The sequence below is a fragment of the Lepisosteus oculatus genome, chromosome 10 (genome assembly GCF_040954835.1).
Source record: "Lepisosteus oculatus isolate fLepOcu1 chromosome 10, fLepOcu1.hap2, whole genome shotgun sequence".
Classification (NCBI taxonomy): Eukaryota; Metazoa; Chordata; class Actinopteri; order Semionotiformes; family Lepisosteidae; genus Lepisosteus; species Lepisosteus oculatus.
The window spans coordinates 10,738,993-10,762,556 of record NC_090705.1 but is presented as its reverse complement, the minus strand read 5'-3'; the positions used below and the strand labels follow the sequence as shown (position 1 = coordinate 10,762,556).

The window sequence follows — 23,564 nt, the reverse complement described above, 5'->3', positions numbered from 1 at the left end:
ACCTCCAGCCGAGTCTGACTTCTCCGAACGGGTGGCAAGTCAATCACAGAGGATCTGTCATTAGTTTGCTGTTGTTTTTATCTTTGAATCTTTTTGAAAGGCCGTTTTAATTTTTCTGTTTTCCTGTTTGCAAGGTTACGCGAACAACACGGTGCCGGTTCACCAACCGGGGAGATCACTTGTTGAAATGTTAACAGCCAATACAATGAGTAGTTTTGGAAAAGATTCCTGACAGCTAATCGCCCGCTGATATTAAAAATAAGCATTGGTTGTGAGTTTAATTTAATTTAATACTTCTTTACATATTTGACATTGCCTTCTTAAAAATATTTTTGTCGCATAAATCGGCACTTGTAATCTTATGTTTTAACCGTAATAAGTCAATTATAAAGCACTGAATCATCGCGCTACGGGGGAATGATTCCGTGGTTAGTTAGCAGCTCCTTACTGATCAGACGTGTCCGTTACAATAAGCTGTACAATTTGTCAAACTAAACCCGAAGCAATATATTTGAAAGGACATTAAGTCTGTTTTAAAAAAAGTTTATCTCAGGTTTCCCCATGTGTAATATTTGCCACACACTCAGGTTTGTTTTAGGATTTAGGATTTGTTTAATATTAAAAAGCACACATTTACAAAGTATGAATTACCTGCTCGCAACAGCAGGAAATGCTTTTAAACTACAATACCCACCAGCCACCTCTCTCTGTTTACCTGTTCGTCACTTCCTATTGTAATGGCAACCAAACTGGCATTACTTGCAAACTTGCAAACTGCTTTACAGCTTTAACAGACGTTTCGGAAAGTTTTTGTTAACTCGGTTTTAGAAATTATGCAAACTTGTACTTGTGTATAGCCACCAAATATATACATTAGGAATTTATTAATCATTGCACCGCGAATGTATCTAAGAATCGTTTTAAATTTCGCGGTACTGTAACCGCCGGGTTCACAACGGTGAGTACAAGAAGGCGCAGTGGCAATACTCCGTTGGGAGAAAAAACTATAACTGAGTTTTATGTGGTTGTCCTCCAGGTAACAAAATGCAGACGACGGATATAGGCACCAAAGAATGTGGGAAAATCTGGTACCGAAAGCCAACGCCTTCACCAAGTGATGGGTTAGTATCGTTTATCTCAGACAGGAATTTACAGGTGGTCAAATAAACGGATTTATAAAATCCTTCAGGCGTGTGTTTTGCAATGTGATTTATGTATTGTCAGACATATTTTTAGTTCGATAATTCCAGGAGGCTGGATTGAGCAAAGTTTATCATCGCGCTGTAAAGATTTCTAATTGGCATTAGCATTTGCCTGATGATATTGTAGATCAATATTGCGTATGTCCATTTTAATCCTGTTAACTCGCGTGTTCTACAAGAGGAATTAATGCGTATGTATACCCATACAACATGATCTGTTTAAGTAAGACGATTGTTAGCGTAAAGTGCAGTGTGAGTGAACATGAAACAGTTTACTTACGTATATGAAGCAGACAATTGTTTGTATTGGATCATTGCGGAAACGTGTATGCGAATAAAGTATTCGAAATAGTTATGCCAGAGAAGACAACGCCAACAACTCACAAAAAAGTAAAAAGAAGTCTCCACATGCATACTTCCGACTTCAAGACTGTCGGAAAGTGTATACTTTAACTTGATGGATAGTACTTCATGTAGTGACAATTCATTTATTCAGTTTGAGTGTTATCCCGTAGGGAAATGTATTTCTTAACAGTGGTGCCACCGCTTGGTGTGCAGTAATAACTGCACGTCTTTTGCCATTTCTGCGTTCAGTGAGCTATCATTCATTCCAGTGACGTAATATACACTTATTAGGGTGATCTAAATAAATGCTCTTTGGGTGCCCGTTATTGTACCATTGTGTGGTGAAAAGTCACGAAGATATCCATGTGTTAAATCAAAGGGTTTGTCATCTATGTGAGATGCAAATGGAACACTAAATTGAACTTGAAGTGACGAAAGTGCCCAGGGTGAATTCTTTTACAAAGGCATCTCGCACAGATGACACCCTACCGAGATAAACGAGTATGTATATTAGTGATCTTCAGATTCAGATTCTAATCTGTTTAAATGTGTTTGAGTCTTCATTGATCAATTCAATCCATGCTGTAACGGGACAAGGGAAGGGTGTGTGTTTAAAAAAAAGACTGCAAAGAGCTGATTTTTTGTATTAGCTTCATGAGGCCTCTGTACGAGTGTAGACAATGTCTGGGCTCATTTGCTGACGATAAAGTAGCGCCTTAAAATGGGTAATAAGAGATCCTAATTTTCCTTTACAGGGTCCTTATCAGAGTGATTCGCAGTGCAGCAGGATACCATTCCAAGACTGTTCGTTTTCTGCAGGCTGCCTTCGACACAACAGGGGAAGCGTTTTTAGCGGGAGACCACCATGGAAATACCTATGTCTTTGATATCAGCAGAAACAGGTACATTATCATGACGTATCTGTGATGTGTGAGATACCTAAAGGATTGGGCTGTTCACAGCTACCTGACCTCAGGCTTTTTAATTGGAGCTCCTGGCATCAGGACTCTTTTAGTTTTTCATGCTGTTTCTCAGTCGTGTCTGATTTGAACCACTCTGGAGTACCTGTAAATTTAAAAAGATCTTTGTAAGGGGCCATTACAGTGCAATGTGATGACCATCATCAGATGTGATAGAATGATGGTTGCTCATAAAAGTTGCCTGTATGCTAGCTAACCCAGGCAGCACTGCCCAGCGCCCTGAGTGCCAATAGGATACAGTCGGGAGCAGCTGCCTGGGCTCTCTCTGCCTTCAGCTGTGAGGACTGCCATGTGCTTGCAGATTTGTCACGAAAATCATCAAGAAACAAGCACTCATCCAGTTGGCATTAACCTGGATAGAGGCATTTGATAAAGGAATAAATAACTAGAATATCACAACCTTTTTGAAGAGTTCCAAGCAACTCCATACCCTGTTGCTTTGATAATGTCAGTGAACTCTTTAAGGAAAATAAGTGGAAGCTATAATGATACCTAGCAAGTTGGGAAGTCACTGGACAAACAGTTTTAGAAGGAGAATTTTGGTGAGCAGGTGATGGCCTGTTTTGGAAAATGTGAATTGTGTTGTCACTAGATGTTTACCTGCCAAGTTGAGAATTGACTGGCGAAAACATTTCATGCTCAGGAGCATTTTGCATTGCAGGATGCTATTGATAACGGAGCAAAGGTTCAGGCGGCCTTCCTGGTTTATACAGAAGTCTTGGTCTGCCGTATCGTGATTGCATTGTCAATATAATGGAAAAGATAGAGGTTAAATTCACTCTAAAAAAGGAGAAAAAAGAAACGCAATATTTCAGGTGTTGAGTGTTCTTCAGGTGTACAACCTTCTCCTCTCTCTCCTTCCTCTCAAAAGCCAAAACATTGTTTCTTCTTTTCAATAAAGAATTAACCTTTACTTTCACCAATGTATGCTGACACAGCTCCCCACTCGAACTTTGTCACTATATGATATCTACCCAGTTTAGAGTTAAATGTGCAAATAGTTCTTGAAGCAGAGCAGCTAGTGTTACAGGCGATGACCTGGTGTGGGCATTTAAAGTCACTGAAGCCTGTAAGACATTTGTGAAGCAAGAGGTGCTTGAAAACCTGGATATGATTAAACCTTTTTAAAGTTACAGAGGAACAGTAGGTTGCTGAGTACATGGGTTAGGCCATCAAGTTCTTATCCCCTTCATAACCATTGATTTCTTTATTTTTTGCAAATTTCTTTGCGTTGTAAAATTTCATTCCGGCATTTCCTGTGCCAGCAAGTAAATCAGATTTCTAATTATTATTTTTTATCCTTGATGTGTTTCCTAGCTGTGTTCTGCAGTCGCACTTCTGGTGGTCTCTCGTCCTGTCCTAGGTTCAGGCTTGTTCAGAAGACTGGGCAGGCTTGTACTGCTTTGGCCTTTAACCTACGCCGAAAGACAGAGTACTTGGTGGCTTTGGCCGACTACTCCATCAAGTGCTTTGATACAGGTACACACGTCCATGGCACTAAGCTGAGAATTCCCTGCGCTATTAGGTAATTGGCTAGTTATAAGATCAGAGAACTGCTTTGTCACAGTTTCAGTATCCAGGTTTTTTGCTTTCCAGATTGCTAACCGCAGACTAAAATGTTGAAGGATCATATTTTTGGTGCACTGATTTAGGGTATGTAGACTTACATAGTCCCATTCATAACAAAGAGAAGGTTCTTTATATTTCCTATGTTGTGTCCCAGGCACTGCATTGACAAAGTGCTTTCCTACAGCTTGTAAACTCCCTGTAAGTTCAGACTGTGTTTTTGCCTTCGTCAGACTCCAAGGAGCTGGTGAGCTGGATGAGAGGTCACGAGTCTGCTGTCTCTTCAGTGTCTGTTCATGGCTCGGGGAGGTATGCCATCACTACCTCTGCAGACACAGCTCAGCTCTGGGACCTGGACACATTCCAGAGGAAGAGGAAACTTAACGTCCGGCAGTCTGTGGGAATACAGAAGGTCAGTGCACTGGGATTTCAACTTTGTTGACAGCAGCAGGGACGTCTCATGTACGAGTGTTTTGTCCGATTTCAATTTCAAAGACAAAGCAAGGTCATCTGTCCATTAAAGGAGAAGACCAGCATGTAGGAAAATTAGTACACGGCTGAAAAGACTAAACGGGAGACACAAGCACACCATGATATGCAAAACGCACAGCCTGAAGTGAGAGAAATAGCTTTTAATTTTTTATTTTGTATGAATGGCTTTGACCAAAATTGTTCGCATCTATAAGTCTCTCTAAGTGTAAATGGGATTTTTTTTAGTGTATCGTGGTTTTAGTGCAAGAATTCAAGTTAAAAGGTAGTAACACTAAAAAGGAACTGAAGTCCACTTGGCAACACGAAGTAGAAAACAGATGCAGCAAATGAATCTAATTGGTGAGAGAGATTTTTTTCCAATGTAGAAAATTCTGTACATAATAGGAAGTTGCTCTTCATTATCAAGTGTCCTGTGGTTAAAAGTGGATGTCTGTTTTTTGCCAGGTGTTCTTTTTGCCTCTGAGTAACACCATCCTAAGCTGTTTTAAAGATGACTCCATCTTTGCTTGGGAAAGTGACACTCTGTACTGTAAATATCAGCTGCCAGTGCCAGAGGAGGGACCCAGGTTGCATTATAAGGCATTTGCCGTCACAAGGTGAGTTATAATTCAGTGCTGGAGCCCATACACTTTTAATACACATATTCTGCTCTGCACTGTTTCAAAGTGCTTTCCTACTGCTTGTTTCATGTACAATGTGAATGTATACAGTGCATAAAAAGAATCGCAGCCAGCGGCCATATCACCCTGCGACTAACAACTGGCAACCCACTCACGCTCAGCAGTGTGAGCCTGGTCAGTACCAGAATGGGAGACCTCCTGGGAAAAACTAAGGTTGTTGCTGGAAGAGATGTTAGCGGGGCCAGTAGGGGGCACTCACCCTGCCATTTGTGTGGGTCCTTCTGCCCCAGTATAGTGACAGGGACAGAATACTGTAAAAAGGCACCACTTTTCGGATGAGATCTAAAACCGAGGTCCTGATTCTCTGTGGACATTAAAAATCCCAGGGCGTTTTTGTTGAAAAGAGTAGGGGTGTTACTCCAGCGTCCTGGCCAAATTTCACATTGGCCTTTACCAACCATGCCCTCCTGATAATCCCCATCTATGAACTGGCTTCATCACTCTGTTCTCCTCCCCACTGATAGCTGATGTGTGGGGAGCTGGTGCACTATGGCTGCCAGTACCAGGTGGGGCTGCACACTGGTGGTGGAGGAGAGTCCCCATTACCTGTAAAGCACTTTGAGTGGAGTGTCCAGAAAAGCGCTATATAAGTGTAAGGAATTAATAATAATAATAATAATATTAAAACCTTGATTTGTCACTAAAGAGATACTTGGCGAGTCCAGCATACCAATGGCATGAAGGCACTGTTCTCTTTATAACCTGGCATATTGATTCCTTTATGTGTTTTTCATCCTAGATTTTCAACAGGCTTGCCATTCTGCCACCACACTTTCTATTTTGCACATCTGAACTGAGAAAGGATGATTTTCGTTACTCACTGGTTTTAAATTTTGGCTCTTCAGGGATGGTCGCACACTGGTGGCTGGTGGGAAGTCCAACCTGCTTCACTTGTGGTGCTTAGAGAACAGGCAGCTTCTGAGAATCATTCAGATGCCACCGAAAGTGAGAACTGTGCGGCACCTGGAGTTTTTACCCGACAGCTTTGATGGGGGATCAAGTCAAGTACGTAAAGCGATATACTTTTATTGAATTATTATAGTAAACCGAACATCTTGTGTGAGATGAACTCGTGTGAAATGGCTCAGGAACACCCCTGGGTGTAGATCTTCTCATACGCAATTGGAGATGCTTCTGGGGAGCTTTACAGTTTGCAAAATTGTCTATCTCTTGGAGGTCAAGCGATAAACTGATACGACTTGTCTTGTCGTATCAGGATGAGCCTGTTGTGGGAAATTCTTCATCAGAGGAGCAGGGCACAGTCAGTTTTATTAAGCTCAATAAGTCCAGCAACGTGTGCTGGGTCTGCCCCACAGACAAACTGCAAGGGTTTCCCAGCTCTTATATACAGTCAGAAAGAAGTTTGTTTCACAGTCTGAGTGCTTGTCCTGTTCTTTGTTATGTAATTACTTCTTGTCCTGCTCTGTCTTGCTTTAGGTTCTGCCCTTTGATATGCAGCAGACATTGATCTGCTTTAACCTGTTTATGGTGTGTTCGTGGGTGTTGTTCCTGTCTTTTATTATGTAACGTTAAGTCGCTGGGGCTGCTAAAGCAAGTCAGCTTTATGGCATCTTAGTGTAACTTTTGTTTAAGGCTAAATTAACACACCTCAAGTGGTGATATTGCGATGCTGGATAAGTGAGATATATACATGTCCCAATTCAAGCCTATCAGGGTTACATAGAATAGGGCAGATGGACATTGATATTGAACTTCAGGACTCAATGGTTGTAAAGAGTTTGTGGCCCAATATTGAGATTGATTCTATCTTGCTATTCTTTGATAAACAATATGCATGTTTTTCAAGTAGCGATTCAATGCAAAACTCAAGGTAAGGGGAAAAACAGTACTCTCAGCTTAGTAAGTACAAGAAATGTGTTCAGTAATTTGTTAAATTTTATGCAGCAGTGGAGTATGATAATCAAGACAAGAGCAAAAATTAGTACATGTAGGACCTATTAAATATGTACAAGAAGATTGTATGTCCTGAAATTGTTTGAATCTGTTCCTCAAAAAATATCAGAAAAAAAATCCACTTTTTTAAGACAACTCATGCCTGTGCTTTCAAACATCACTGTCCTGAACTCCTCAGTCCTGTAAATTTGATCACATTTTTTGCCATATGGATTAGTCTTCAAAAGGCCCCTATTCTTCCTCAATTAACTAATAATTGACAGAGTGTAGCTTCAGTCATTGTGCATTTTGATGATGATATTGTCCTGCTATGAAGAAAATACATCAGCAAAGACTAATACGTAACGCTACATTACAACTAGAATTATTGTGCCTTTACAAAATATTGTATAATTGTGTTCATGACATGGTTCATAAATGGTTAGTGAACACCTAGAAAATCCTTGATTAACCAAGAACAGACAGAATTGCACGTTTGAAGGCTGGAGGGCTGAATTGTTTAAAATGATCTCCAAGCTTGCTTAATGAATTCAGGGTCATTAAGACCTTCAAGTGGTACAAACTGCAGATAACGTAAAGACGCAGACAAAAAAAAAGTGCGGGCTTAGATTGAGAAAAAAAATATTTCTGGTGGTTTTTATTTCCCTACCTTTCAGATCCTGGGAGTTCTGAGTCAGGACGGAATAATGCGGTTTATAAACGTTCAGACGTGCAAGCTGACCTTTGACATTGGCAGTCATGACGATGGCATCAGCTCAGCAGCTATTAGCCCAAATGGGCACCACATCGTGGCAGTGATGGAGAATGGGAGCCTGAACATATATAGTGTTGAGTCTCTGACCCAGGATATTAACAAGGTAACGTAACCTGTAACACAAATAATTGGTAGAAGCACCCTTTTTATTAAAGGCAAGTGGAAGAAAACGATGAAAAATACCCTATCTCAATTCTTTATAACCTTTTTACTAAACTGTTAACTCACTATTTGGTAAGCTGCAATACGATGCATGATAGATGATTGATTTTTCTGGGAAGCTATGTAAATACTAGATAGATTTTACTCTTTTGTTGTTTAAGAATTAGATATTCTTTATGTATTATCAACAGGAACTTTAAGTTCACCTGCTGGTAAGCCTCAGTGTATCTAGATCTCTAATCCAAGATACTATGGCTCTTAGTTGAAAATACAGAGCTGTTTCCGGCTACTTTTAAAAGCAGTTTTCAGAATTTGTTGCAATTTCTTAACTATACCCAAACTTTAGCAAGACTGAGTAGGCAACTTGGGATTCAGAAAAGTCTTGGTACTGCTCTGTGCTAAGTTGTTTACAGAAAATACAGGTGGTATAAAAATAGACCTGTAATCAGACATGAGTCATGTTTGAAAATGGTTGACTTGTGTTGGACTAGACGCGTGTTCTTAAAGAGGCCCTTGTGCTTTTCCAGTGAAGCACAGAATATTGGAAAATTAAAATTGGAGAGGAGATGTCCAGAAATCTTTTACAACATACCACTTCTGCCTTCCCAAACCTTGAATAATTTTGATTTATTAGATTTCTTTATAAGGATCTGACTGAAAAAATGCAACCATCAGAACTGGCATGTGGTGGTAGTTAATTTATTATTGAGCTGCTTATAAGAAAAGTGTGTAACTCATATCTTGGACCTGTAAATGCTATTAAGTGTGTCTAGGTTATTCTAATTGGATTTATTGACTATTTTAAAACTTTGAGGTAGATTGTATGGAATACAATGCAAGGTCCCTTGAAGGCTTTTCATACTTTGGTTATGATTTTTTGGTTTACCTGCCTTATGAAACAAGAAAACAGTAGGAGACTAAATGTATTGGGTTATTTTATTGTTAAACAGAGATAATCATGTGGGGAGCCCTTACATACTGTAAATACACAGAGTATCAAAACATACTGTACGCATGTAAGCAGGTGGAGCCTGTGTTGTGTTGATTTCTATTTGAAACGTAGGTGGAGTCTCCTTCACTCTGTGTATGTTAAAATCAGTTTATATTTGGCACAGAGTAGTACCTGACCAGTTTTAATTCTAAAGACTTGCTGCTTACAGGAAGTCGTGCAATGTGAACGCGTCTAAATTAAAACATTTTCACAAGGTTAATACTGTTCTTAAAGACGATATCTAATCGTCAGTGAATTTAATTTTTTTATCCCCTCTCATCTTTACCCAAAACTGCAGGTATAACCTACAAACCTCCTTACTACCTTTAGGCAAAGAAGTGCTGCATTGTGGGATCAGAAGCTGATTCCTTTTTTCTTTTGCAAAAAATGACAAAGAATTACACTGATGAGCGTTTTTTCTTTATCAGCTCTGTGTGCTTCTGTTTGTACGTTTGTCTAGCCTCCTCCTCCTCTAGTGAAGGTGATTTCGGGTTTTGAAAGAGGCAGCGGCGTCTCCAAAGATGCAGGCCTGAGAATGCAGGTGAAGTCTGAGCACGTGCAGAGGCCTGTCAGATCAGCAGGGGGAAAGACCCAGACTAGAGTGCTAAGGCCCCCAGCCGACCCTACACCCGAGGATAAAGAGGTAGGATCAGTTTAGAGAAGTCAAGCAGCTCTGAACCACACGCACACATTGGGTCCTGTACCTCTGCTCTGTGAAGGGATTCCATTTCATTCCTCACCGTATTAATAATAATAATAATAATAATAATAATAATAATAATTGCTTACACTTATATAGCGCTTTTCTGGACAATCCACTCAAAGCGCTTTACAGGTAATGGGGACTCCCCTCCACCACCACCAGTGTGCAGCCCCACCTGGATGGTGAATGAAAGTTTATTATGAAAGTTCCAAATCTTTTTTTGGTTAATACCTCTTAAATTCCACACTACTTTAGATGTCAGTCAGAAATGTTATACGTAATATCATATGCACTGTTTTGACCACGTGTGCAGATAAATCCTTTTTTTTATTGCTAATATTCTCAATGCAAGGGAATAATGCAGGAGGTAATATTTCTGTTATTCAATATCTCTGTCATAAGCACTGCTGCTTTGTTTATAAAGTACTTGAATACAATCTTCCTTCTCATTGTTGTGGCCATATTTCTGTTTTAAAACAATGAAGGCCCATTTATTTTGTTCAGTTCACTGTTTTTCATTACCAGTTCACTGCTCCTAACACTAATTACGTACAGTATCCTGAGGTGATAAGTATTTGCAGTTTAGTTTGCTTGGGTAAAGCTGAATGAACAGTTGAATTATGAATCTATTCCAGAATGAATTACCCGATGGACTGAGCAGGAAGAGACTACAGGCTTTGCTGAAAGAATTTGGGGAATATCCAGCAAAATACAGGTACTAAACCATTGTTTTCAGATGTTGGTTTTGAGCAGATTTCATTGATGAAAGTCTTAAATAAATGATTGGTGAAAAATGTCTGATTTTCTTCTTATTAATATTTGTTCTTTCCTGCTCACTGAGGTACATGGCACTTTTAACTGCCATTAAACAATATTCTAATCAATGTTACTCAATTTCAGAAATTTGAGTGACATCTCACTTGAAATCAGACCACCATCTGTGATGTCATGCTATAAGAAAATCAATAAACGATTTCAAGTTTACTTTCATATATGCAGTCAATATTTTCTTAAGAGTACAAAGGTTGAATACGACTCTGCCATTCTTCATTGTAAAGAGCCGTTTGGTTGTCTTGAGCTTTGCTTGAGTGGCTTCCCAGGAAAACACTGCAGTAAAGGCCGGTGCCGTGTGCTTGTCTGCTCAGGATGTTTATCTGGCGCTCCCTGCTCCGCTTGCCTGAGAACCACGCGGCCTTCAGCAGCCTGGCAGCGAAAGGGCCACATTCCGCCTTCCTGCGGCTTCATGAGCACTATCCCATCAAGAGCCAGAAGCTACAGCGTGTTCTCCAGAGGTATGGCACTGCCTGGGCTGTCCTTTCATTCCTTTCTCACCTTCTGTTCACTCTGGTGGAGAGCTCAGGGTATTCTCTACTGTCACGGGTTTCTCTCTCTCTCTCTCTCTCCCTGTCAGCTCTGCACTGGGTGAAGTTCTCTCATGCTGGCCAGGTGTTTACGAATGTTGCCCTGTCCTTTCAGATCCCTATATTCCCTCTGTAATCCCTGTAGTCCATCTGATGATCCCTTCTCCCTCTCTCTTTGGATTTCACTCTGGCTTTGTAGTGGAGAAAGCAGCCCTCTCCTGGAGTCCATATCTTACAGGAAACCCCTTTCATTCCTCTGACCAGAAACTAGCCTGGCTTGATTCGGTACTCTATCTTCCCATACTTTCTCAAGCCATCGCCTTGCTGATGCTCCCCAGGGATGCTAAGCCACCGTGAGCAACAGTTTTCAGGAGGACCAAAGCAAAGCTTTCTCCCAGTCCACTGGTGTTCTGCCTCTGTCTCTGCTCTCGGGGTTGACAGAGGTGTGCGGAGCTAGTCCTGCTGCCTCCCACCAGGACCGATCCAGAGGAACTGCACTTTCTCTCTGGCCCTCCACAAGCAACCTGACAGAGCACAAATCTATCACCTGTGTTCCAATTTGGCCAGAGAATTATAGTAAAAAGTCTGGTTTAAAGTCCAACACAGGCTATAGCTTTTCTTGTGCCCCTGACAAGTGGCAGTCAGTCTGACGAATTGCTAGAATGCTAGTTGTTTTCCTGGAGACAGTTCTACTTGTCTTACTGTGTCTTAAGTGTAGACTGAACTCTATACTCTTAGAACTGAGGGACGAGCGTGACTGATTCATCTTTGAACGGCGAGATAAATCTCTCATTGGACGGACAGGACACCCCCAGCTGACTATGTTTGATGCCGCTTTGCCAGGACTTATACTGTATTGCAGCCAGCACTCAGTTGGAGAAATCTTTGAGACGACTGAGGCAGTTCATCCTGACTCTTGACTCCTGGTTTTCTCTCTTTCTCTCTGCAGGGTGTTGTCAGCTCTCGCGCACTGGTCCGCCATCTTTGGCGAGACGCAGTATCTGCCACTGGTGGCGTTCCCATTTGTTAAACTGTTCCAGAACAACCAGCTTATCTGTTTTGAAGTGATTGCTACTGTTATAAGTAAGTGTGTTTTGTGAGGTAATCCATCATAAGACAAACAGTACTTTCTTACTCTGTCTTGGATGGCAGTAGTTTCTTTGGAGGCCTTTGGCCTCAGATTTTGGATGGTCCAAAAAATCGTAATGTGGAAAGTGTGGAAAAGCTCATACCATGATTTTATTGCTGACATTGTAAGCATTTTCATTTGATTTCTCTGGGTCTACAGGGAAAATGCATATCATTATGGTAAACCTTCTGTTTAAGTGACTTCAGATTTAACAGACTTTTAATGGAAATTTTGTTTGGAAATCAGTAACTTTTCACCTTTCCTGAAATAACAAAACAAAGCAAAAATAAATACAACATAGGTTTAATACACTGTAATGATTTGAAATGAGCCATTTTGGCAAGCACTCATGAATATGCGAGGGGGTAGGCAAACTTTAAAAATCTTTTGGGGTTCAGCACTGAGAAAAAGCTTAAATTAGGAGGACACAATGGGCACAACGATGGTGCTGTCCTGAGTTTTGTTGACTGTTTTTTTTTTCTTTTTCTTTCTAGTGAATTGGTGCCAGCACTGGTTCGAGTACTTCCCCAACCCCCCGCTCAACGTGCTGTGCATGGTGGAGAACGTCCTGGCCCAGCACGACAAGGAGCTGCTCCAGCACCTGGTCAACTGTGGAGTAACGTCACAGGTGAGCCCCCTTAATCCCCCCCGGGTCTGCTTCTGATCCCCCCCACTGTCTCTCACAACAGGACATTTATCAGACAGACGAGGTCTTTACATGATTCTAAAATCATTAAAATTGTAAACAGACTCACATTCACCGGAGACCTTTTCTCGCATTGCAGAATGGGCCTTGCTGTCTCTTAACCCGAGTTATTCCACTGGGGGGGACAATAGCCTGTGCCGTCCCAGCTGGGTGCACAATTTACTGTGCATCAGCGACATGGATCGGGATGTTCTTCTCGCCTGACGTCCGAACTGAATACCTGCGGGCATGACTCCTGTGCACAGCTAGCGCTTTGTCCTGTTTGTCACACCAAAGCCCTTTATATTTGAGTTCACAATGCTGAAAGCACATACTGTACCATACACCCGCCTGGCAGTGCACACCCCCAAACTGTCCCAGCATGCATGCAACGCTTTGTCTTTTCCCAGCCTGCTCCCTTCAGGCATGGTTAGTTCACACGGCAGATTTCACGCCCATGCAAGAGCACACAGAATCCATCCGTCCAACCACTCTCGGAACGCTTCACGCAGTTCAGGGTGGCAGTGGAACTGAATCCTGTAATAAAAACAAGTTGCATTGCAAGAGAGAGCAAACAATGTCTTTTGTATTGTCTGTTTGCTCTTCTGAAGTGTAAAATCCCCCTATTCTTATAGATGAACCCTCTCTCTTGATGCACTCTGTTGCAGCTATATGCCTGGCCGCTCCTGGAGACCCTGTTTTCTGAGGTGCTGACGCGAGAGGAATGGCTGCAGTTGTTTGACAATGTCTTTTCCAATCACCCCTCCTTCCTGCTCCTGGCCGTGGTGGCCTATATCACCTGCTGCAGGTCTCCCCTGCTGCACTGCACGCTGACAGAGGACTTTGAGGTAGGAAAAGTGCTCCAGGGTCACTTAAGCCATCTGAGAGGAGACAGTCACACTCTAATGACATAGCATATATACCATGCATTGTATTTATGTGTAATTCTACTTTTTGGGAAGTGTAGCATATTTTAGTTTACAGTTTGTGGTTATTAAAATGCACACCTAGTTTTATGTTCATCTTTTAAAGTGAAGGTTAGCAGTTGTTATTAGTGTGGATCTGATGTGTCTTTTTTCAGTTTTGTACCGTTTTGTTCACAATGTATCACTTTTATATGCATGATATTGATATCAAAAGTGCCATTTGTTTGTGATATTGAGGGATTTTTAAGTTGGGTTCTTGTTCTTAGATGAAAGGGCCTTGAAAGAGTTTCTCAGCCCTGGGTGTGGGAAGACCTCATCTGAAGAGAAGCATTGGATTAATCTGTATAGGATGTAGTTACATCTGTCCTTATGAATTTATTATACTCTTTGGTTGAATAAAAACAGCTTGGTTTCAGTGTTGATTTATAATGTTGATACGAAAGACCGAAAGAACTATGGTCTCTTCCTCAGTCATTGTTGGAACCAGCAGCTAAGTGGACACGGCTGTGAACCCTCTACTGTTGTGTTTTACAGCAGCAATAATAATTCCTTACACTTCTATACAGTAGCAGTTTGCAGGACACTCCACTTAAAGCGCTTTTTGGGTTATGGGGACTCCCCTCCACAACCACAACCACAACCACCAAGGTGTATCCCCACGTGGATGATGCAACAGCAGCCAAACTGTGCTAATATGCTCACCACATATCAGCTATCAGTTGCGAGGAGAAGAGAGATAGGGATTATTAGGTGGCCATGACTGTTAAAGGCCAGGGGGGAAATTTGGCCTTGATAACAGGGTAACACCCCTACTCTTTTCAAGAAATGCCCTGGGATTTTAAATGACCAGTGGGAGTCAAAAGCTGTTTTATGTATCATCTGAAAGGCGACGCCTTTTTACAGTATATTGTCCATTTCACTTTACTAGGGCATTAGGACCCACATAGACCTTGGGATGAGCGCCCCCTACTGGTCCCATCTGACCAGACTTCAGTGGGCTTCCAGGTGTGAGTTGCAGGACGATATACAATAGCTGCTGGCTGCATCAATGGCACTGGCATTGTTGTACTCACTCATGCAAGCTGCAGTCCGGATCTTCTCCTCTTTTTAGTATTTCTTCCACCACCGCAACAACTTGGACATCAGCGCCATGATCAAGGAGACGTACCGACTGATGGACAGCACGCCGGCTGAGCTCCACCCCCGACATATGCTGTGCGACTTTGAGGCCTTAACCAAGGGGCAGTACCCAGTCTTCAACAAGTACCCCACCTTCATTGTGGAGTATCAGTCTCAAGAGCGTGAACGGATCAGGCAGCAGGAGATGGAGTATTTAAGGGAGAGGTAAAAAAGACACATCCTCATTGAAATAACTCAGCCTGAGATTCTCTCCTTCATGAGGAATTGTTGCGCCACTTTGTAAATGTAAATTTAGCTTTATGGTAATAACAATACAGAAAGTAGCAGCCATATCACTCTGCAAATCACAGCTGGCAGCCCACTGAAGCTCAGCAGGTGTGAGCCTGGTCAGTACCTGGATGGGAGACCTCCTGGGAAAAGGTTGCCTGCTGGAAGAGGTATTAGTGGGACCGGCAGGGAGCGCTCACTCTGCAGTCCATGTGGGTCCTAATTCTCCAGTATAGTGACGGGGACACTATACTGTAACCGAGGTCCTGACTCTCTGTTGACATTAAAAATCCCAGGGCGTTTTTTCGAAAAGAGTAGGGGTTTAACCCTGGCCAAATTTCCCATTGGCCCTTACCAATCATGGCCTCCTAATAATCCCCATCTATGAATTGGCTTCATCACTCTGCTCTCCTCCCCACTGATAGCTGGTGTGTGGTGAGTGTTCTGGTGCACTATGGCTGCCGTCGCATCATCCAGGTGGGTGCTGCACATTGGTGGTGGTGGAGGGGAGTCCCCATTACCTGTAAAGCGCTTTGAGTGGAGTGTGCAGAAAAGCGCTATATAAGTGTAAGCTATTATTATTATTATTATTATTATTATTATTATTATTATTATTATTATTATTATTATAAGTACTTAACACTTGCAAGTGAATTTACGAAAAGGTAATGTAAGTACATTGCACTTTTTAATATAAGTACAATGTGTACAGAATTTTTAAATTCCCACCATTTTTGTTTCTGTACCACATTGTGCATGGCACTTAACAACTGTCCTTTGAAACAGCTTTCCTACCCATTTATGTTCAATTGTAAAATGCTTAGACTGTGAGTTCTAGAGTTTTCTCTAGAGTCCAGAGTCATGACCACATGCAGCATCGTAGTATGTTATTTATTGCTCTAAGTCATGTAAAAAAATCCCAGTAATGTATTTGGCCCTTTCTTCTTTCTTTTCTGGAGAAGAAAGAAGATCTACTGTACAACAGATTGAATTATCTACTACATATTGAATTTCCTTGTGCGTTTTTAAAACACTATATTAAAATTGAGTTATTAAACAGGTAAGCAGAGCTGACATAAGGACAGTTCAAACCCATAAATTCATGGCCCAGAACTGTAAGCAAGCCCTATATCATTTTTACATGCCCCAGAGGTACTGAGCAAAATGCTTTTCAAACTATCATATAGCCCCATTGAACACGGCTTTGGAATGTTACGTTAGCAGAAGAGCTTGAGACGATATCAGGTATCCCCGATGATGTTGAAGAAGTCGGTGACCCGTTCAGGGCCGAGGCAGAGCTGGTATGAGCTGGCTGTGCGCTGTGCCCCAGACAGATGGCGCAGGAGCTGCGCTCGGAGGCAGTGAGGCGCCAGGCCGAGGACGAGGCCTGGCACCGACAGCAGGAGCTGCTGCAGGAGGCTGAGGAGCACAGGAGGAGGATGTTGCTGGAGGAGGAGAGCAAGCTGGCGGAACAGCGAGCCAGGTAGGTGGTCCCCCTGCAAGTGGGGGCGGGACTTCATGTTGTCCATATTGATTGAGGAAGCCAAGACCGTTTCGCATTTGCAGGAACACTTTAGCTTCAAGCTGTTTAATATGCTGCTCCTGTGTCTTGCATGTATAGCCTTGAGCTGTACAGTTGATTCACCTTTGTAACGCCAAAAGAGAAAAGCTACTAAATGCCCATTTTCCTGCTCCAAGAAGGTTAAGTACCAGCTAAAATTTGCATAGTCGTGTGAGACCATATGTGATATTCATATATTAATATTAATGTAATATTCACACCATCCTGTAAATTGAAATAATTTCTGTAAATTCAAAGTCAAAACATAATTTTGCAAGCTATTTTGGAAGCAGAATAGTAATCTGAGTAGCAACAACAATTTAGAATGAAATTCAACAACTCAGAACAGATAGTATAGTTTTTCAGTAGGTAGTTTAGATCTCATTCTTTTTGTGTTATTTTTTCCACCTCTCCTGTTTTGTTCATAACTGTTTTTCCCTAAAACTGTCCAGACAAATAAAAATAATTCTTAAAACTAAAATCAGGTTTTATGAATTTTCTCTTTTTTTAGGATCTATATGTAAATATTATGATGATTATTTAGAGAAAGACTAGTAAAATCAAGTTAAATTAAGGCTTCATGTTTCTGGCTAAATATTTTTAAAATTAAGTTGTACTAATCTCTTGAAATCTCTTACAATTGGAGGTATTCTTTCAGTCTTTTCCAATAAATATTAAAGTCCTTCTGTGTTTTATTTAGGTATCTGATCATTTAAAGAAGTATAAAACTAAGGATAGATAAATTTGAGAGTTTCTGTGTAATGCTTTGTATGATTGCATTTAAAAGTTAAAAATTGCCCATCTGAATTCCCCCTAAAGGAAGTCTGTTGCTGTTTTTTGAATAAACCCTTTCCCAGGTTGGTTGCTATGAAACGGGAGCTGAAAACGAAGGAACTCCACCTTATTGATGCGGCACGGAGGCGCTTCATCAAGTACCAGCAAGACCAGAAGAAAATGGAGCTCAGGAGGCTTGACGATGAGATCAACAGAAAGGTCTGCTTCTATCCCTTTTACTAGAAATGACTCTTAATACGAATACCTAGGATTCACAGAGTATTCATTCCTTTATGGTTTTTGTGGTTAAATTGGGAAATGAACTTGACACAAGACCAGATGTCTTTTTTCCCCCTTTAGGCTTCAATGCGAGAGCAAGAAACGGCAACAGTGCTGCAAGATATCGAGGTTCGACAAATGGAACTGGAGGCTCAGAGAAGGCTGTTTGAACAGGTAGCTTCTTCTTTTGGACCCTTTGTGCAGAGTCTTTTTTGAAAGTAGATGTCTAATATGATGTTCCTTTAGAGAACGTGTGCCAGGCATTTTGTATCACTGATGTTGCTTAGTGTTTATACTTGACAAGAGCAAAAGACTTGTAAATACCCCCTACACATTACATTATTATTATTTTTTGGGTTGGTTTAGACTTCTGTGCTGTGGAGAGAAAGCATACATTTGTATTGCTAACAGAAACAAAGAACTACAGCAATATGAAATTCTAAAGCCTTTTCTCAAAGCTTTTCTTTTCATAATCGAACAGTGAGATAACTGAAATAATACCGGAGAGGTTTTTGGAAAAAGAAAAACTCTCTTCGTTTTTATTTTTGCTTTATATGCACGCCAGCTACAACTTTGGGAATGAATGAGATGCTTTGGTTCTGAGTTCTTAGCACTTCTGCCTCATTTTCAGTCCACTGGCAGAAATGGGAGTGCTGGTTTCGAATCTGCCGTTCTAGAGAGATTTTCATTTTTACTGGCCTGTGTTCTCAGCAACTGGCTAAAGAACAGGAAAGAGTGAACCAGGAGGTGAAAGGTGAAGTGGATACCCATCGGCGAAAGGCAGAAGCAGAAGACCATGCATTTCAGAAACTGGTAGACGCAGAGAAAGATCAAGACTTGGAAACCAAAAGGGTGAGTTTTACACACCATGTAACCCAGTGATGGAATCCAAAGTTTCAGAACATTGAGAAAATTCAAGAAAGAAATGCATGAAATGGTTTGATTAAATGATTGGCTCGAAAGGGATATATCTGTGTATAAATGTCCTGTATATCAGGGCTGAATTGCATTGTTTATAAAAATCAGGACAGAAAAGTTGCTCTTAGCCTTTGGTGCCGAGTCAAGGCATGTTTGGCTCAAGTTCAGCTTCTGCTACGGCTTTATGCAAGAATGAACTTGAGATATTTGGAATTCCAAAAGTGCTATTTAAACATAACATCTTCAGTATATTTTAAAAAAACGAACGTCTGGCATAAAGAAAGAAATCGAACATTCATCTAAGTTATTTGCTGCTTTCTTAATATAAGATCATCATAAAGCAGGATTTACATTTTCTGCTCTGTACTAGAAAACTGAAAAACACTTGAAATTATATGTTGGCAAATGCCAACAAAGAAAACATTTAATAGAATCGATTAGGTGCTTTATTAGAAAAAAACTGAAACGCTGAAATTCGATCACAATATTCTTATTTCTAAAGCTGCTCATATTGAGCAAATTCCACAGAGGTAGTGCATTACCCACGTGCCTCTCGTGCAGCAATATTTTGAAACCAAAAATGATCTAAAGGCACTGTTAAATGACCCTGAGAATAAAGATGAGACCTTTAGAGTTTCCGAGTGCCCTTATATAATGTTTTTGTCCCAATGCTCATTACACATGAAGCAATGTGATGACTGTGGCTTAAACACTGTCAGTTTGAATTATCCCGTTAGCAGCGAAGACAAGTACCCAACCCAGTAACACTCTGAGCAGCTGACTTGGCATTCACAATGGACAGATCACCATTTCGGCATCAGATGAGGCAGAAGAGAAAGGTAGCTTTAGGGGGAATCGCACCCTGACAAGCAGTTGGCCTGTGACTGGGGTCCTTTTTTCTTTCTCAGGTGTTGGAGGAGTCCTGGGCTGAGGCCGACCAGCTGTGCACGGAACTGGGCTGGCAGGCCGAGGTGAGGCGGCGCCTGGAGCAGGCGGATGCCGAGAGGGGGAGGTGCCACCTGGAGCTGGCTCGTCTGAACAGAGAGACCCGTGCCGAAGAGGTACAGCTTCTCCAGCTCATGAAGGAGATGGAGGGCAAGAGGGTGAGGACCACTTGCTATTGGTCATCATATTGCCTGATACTTAAAGTGACTCTTTCAATGCTTGGGGGTGCCAGGTGGTTCGTGTTGCAGGGTTCAGTTCTAGGCTGGGGCACCCTCTTTGTGGAAATGGCATATTCTCCCTACGTCCACATGGATTTTCTCCGGGTGCTGTGATTTTCGTCCCTCTCCAAAAGACTTACAGGTTAGATCTGTCTGGTTGCTCTAAGTGGTCCCCCCAGAATCTGATCTGCATCTGATCTCTGTTGCTAGTTACCTGACTTACTATGGCTTGAAATGCTGTACCATGGTTAAACATTGAAGATACCATAGATAGGCTTATTGCTTCTTATTGGGATCTGAAAATAGAGTACATTTCATCTATGTCAAGGCATGTTCTCGATGCCAGGGAATAATCCAACCTGGATTTAGAAAAGGTAGGTCTTCTCTAATGGACTTGTTAAGAATTGTTTGAATAACAAGCATCAGTAATGGATACACAGAGCATGTGGTTTTAAATTGTGAAATAGCGGGGTGATGTAATTAGCGGAGTACCACAGGGATCTATACTAGAACCACTGCTGTTCTTAATTTGTATCAGCGATTTGGATGCTGGACTAGTTAGTGAACTAGTCAAGTTTGGAGATTATACCAAATTAGGAAAATGAATAAAAGAGTTTTATAAAATTCAAGACCGGGCAAACATCTGAAAGACGAAAAGAGATCCCTTTGACTTTGTAAGCGCCTGTTTGATTGCAGGGCGGCTCATGCTAGTTCTGATAGGGCAGGTTTCAGAAAAGGGGAGAGGTACTGTATACTGTGGCAGAAGATTTAAGCTGATTACCATTTTAGAGTTTCCAGAATGGGGGGGTATGAAAAGAAAAACAGATTTCATCGAATTAAAAACAGGTACGCAAGTGGTAGAAAGGACATTGTGTTGATCCAGCGGTTGGGAGGGTGAGCAGAGGCCTGTGTTTTGTGCAGTGGGAGGACGTTGTGGAGAGGAGAGCACAGCTAGAGGAAGAGAAGCAGGCAGCTGCCTCAGCAGAGGCTCAGCGGAAGGCCTTCCTTACTGCGGAGAAGGAGGAGGCTGAACACCTTGCCGACAGCCTACGCCAGAGTCAGGAAGAGTCCCTTGGTGAGTCCAACAGCAATCATGGAGACCAGTCATGGGATATCAAGGCTTATTGGCTGCGATAGTTCAGCAACAGGCTCGGCAATGTGCATTTATAAAGGGGCTTTAACATTGTTAAGGATTCCCTTATATTACATCTTCCAGTCGTCTCTCACACTGTGTAAAAATATTCACTGATCATTCTGGATAAGCATGTTTGTCCTGCAGATGAATGTAGTGATTAATATAGAAAGAGAACGTTTCTGTGTTGCAGAGAGACTGAGGGAGCTGAGAGTCAGGTCTCCCTGTTCAGTCAGGGGATTGCTGCCTAAGCCCAACACAGACCAGTCCGAGCCCCGAAACACCTGTCTGAACATCCTGTCCTCTGATGACTCTTCCACACACTGTGAGTGAGTTTGCGTGTACTCAAACCCAATGGATGTTTTGTAAGGCCTTCCATATTGTCTTGTTATAGCTAAAGGTCCAGATTTATTGAACTGCCACAGAAAAAAAAAACAATTTTCAGCTTGACATATCTTATATGTAGGAATTTGTACCAAGAAAACTGTTGTTATTTTTTCAATATTGTATCAAATCAAAAATCGATTTGTTTTTATTCTCACTTTCAATTTTTAGTTTGGTGATTGACTAGGTAGCAAATAAAATTCCCTAAATTTAGAATGTGAGGCTGTATGTTTTTTTTCTTTTGGCCCAAAGAGATGTGAATACCTTTTAGGTCTTGTAGTTAAAATAAATCTGTAGTGATTTTTGCCTTATTTGGAGCCACATGTCAAGGACTGTTTGTGTCAAATCATCAAATCTTTTATTTGCTTTTCACAGAGATCCTAATTAGCTATTCCTGCTGAGCTCATGCTTTTTGGACTCAAACATGTCAAATTCTGCATTTGCACGCTATTCCAGTTTGCACTGGAAAACTGAATGCGTCGAGTGTCTTGCCAAAATATTTGAAGGGTGGACTCCTGTCAAGAAAAGAACCTCAATATTTTTTTTTTCTCCAGTTTCTTTGGACAGGGGCAGAAGTGATTTAGAAAGCAGGGAGCGGGAGCTTATGTTGGACGTCCAGGAACTCCGACAGAAGATTGCAGCCCAGGCCAGAAACACAAAACCTCCAGACCGTTCATCTAGTACTTAATAATTCCTTAGAATCCAGGGAGTGTCTTTTTTAAAGAAAGAAAAGCAAATCTACAACCTGGCTCTTGCTAGTGCTATACTTCCATTTTTATGCTTGTATGTTGAAACTGTGGTTTATGGGTTTTAAGTAGAATGGAAATTCTACTTTTACTGCGTTTAATGCAGATTCGTTTAAGCTGTTGGAAAGTCTGACTTGCAAAAATAGATTTTTTTTTTGCTTTAACATTCATTTATTTAAGATTAGTTAGTTTTAGAAATTAGTTTTTCAAATGCAGCTGTCGGCGGACTTGAGTATGGCAACATCACATTCCCCCACTGCTGTGCAGAAGCTGTGAGCATTGAGACTTTCTAAAAATCATAGAGGAATGTGCTCACACGGAGGGAGAGGGGGAGTGAGAAAGACTCTGGCTCTGTAGAACAAGACTCCATGCTGCTACAAAGCAGTGAAGTCTTGACAGGTGGTATAAAGTTTCAACTTTAACCCAGGCTTCACAACTCCTCAGTACATTTAGGCCCTTTTTTAAAGATTCCTGGGGTTTCTGTTGAAAGAAGAGTGTGGAAAACACCTATCAGAGTGACGTTTCATGATCTTCAAATCCAAGATCTGCACATCTGTGAATGTTGGGATAGTTCTAGTGTCTGCTTCCCATTCATTTCAAACTAATTTAAACCTCAAATGTAAAGTTAGCATCAGTGTTTTTATTTATGCACAATTCTCTAAAACTGAAAGAGATTCTGTATGTAAACCTACATGTAAATAATTGTGTATTTTTTAATTTAAGGTTTTTATAGGTTTGTGATATTTGATAGTCACACCTGTGACAGTTATATACCTGTAGTATTAGCCATTTAAGATTTGTACTGGAGTCATGGAAATTAAATTTTCCATCAATTATATCACATGCTCATAATCACGGAAATTATCAAAATAAAAAATTATACCCTTTGGATTTTTTGTTTCACTTGTTAAATGTTTCTGAAGAAGTTAACCCAGCTAATAAACTGAGTTATTAAATAGTTGTCAATGAATACAGAATCTTAGATCTTTAAAGGTATTATCAGTATGCTTGTGGAGATAAATTAAGGCAATGCTGGTCCTTGAGGGCTCAAAGAGCACTCACAAATAATCTCTGAATTATTTAATTGAACAAATCATCTGCGCACTTGTTCCAGGGCTTTAGAAAATGGAGGTTTAATGGTGAACTATGCTACACAACCTGCTGGATCAGGGCTCTCCAGTACCTGGATTTTGTGGCCGAGGTTAATGCCAAGACAAACAGAAGAGTCATGAATTTGCCAAACACCAACCAGTTGACTCCCAAGCCAAACGGAATCACAAGCTGTGTGGTTGGGTGAAACGCAAAGCAAG

At 41.2% G+C, this 23,564-nt stretch overlaps 1 protein-coding gene across 4 annotated transcripts; it reads left to right on the top strand.

The window, feature by feature from the left end:
- The first annotated feature begins 13 nt into the window (after positions 1-13).
- On the top strand, positions 14-23,136 carry tbc1d31 (TBC1 domain family, member 31). Of its 4 annotated transcripts, none has more exons than XM_015357875.2 (23): positions 14-271; positions 1,037-1,121; positions 2,303-2,449; positions 3,891-4,006; positions 4,327-4,505; positions 5,030-5,181; positions 6,111-6,270; positions 7,836-8,036; positions 9,547-9,729; positions 10,425-10,504; positions 10,935-11,081; positions 12,100-12,233; positions 12,774-12,907; positions 13,633-13,812; positions 15,002-15,234; positions 16,628-16,780; positions 17,716-17,851; positions 17,993-18,085; positions 18,623-18,763; positions 19,738-19,932; positions 20,914-21,067; positions 21,318-21,449; positions 22,063-23,136. In XM_015357875.2, exons 2-23 carry the CDS (start codon positions 1,045-1,047, stop codon positions 22,194-22,196), a joined length of 3,261 nt encoding a protein of 1,086 aa, XP_015213361.2. In that variant the 5' UTR covers positions 14-271; positions 1,037-1,044; the 3' UTR covers positions 22,197-23,136. The 4 variants fall into 4 exon arrangements, with proteins under 4 accessions (XP_015213361.2, XP_015213362.2, XP_006636140.2 ...); XM_015357876.2 differs by lacking the exon at positions 14-271 and adding an exon at positions 745-958 and having other exon boundaries at positions 19,738-19,890; XM_006636077.3 differs by lacking the exon at positions 14-271 and adding an exon at positions 745-958.
- The last annotated feature ends 428 nt before the right edge of the window (positions 23,137-23,564 follow it).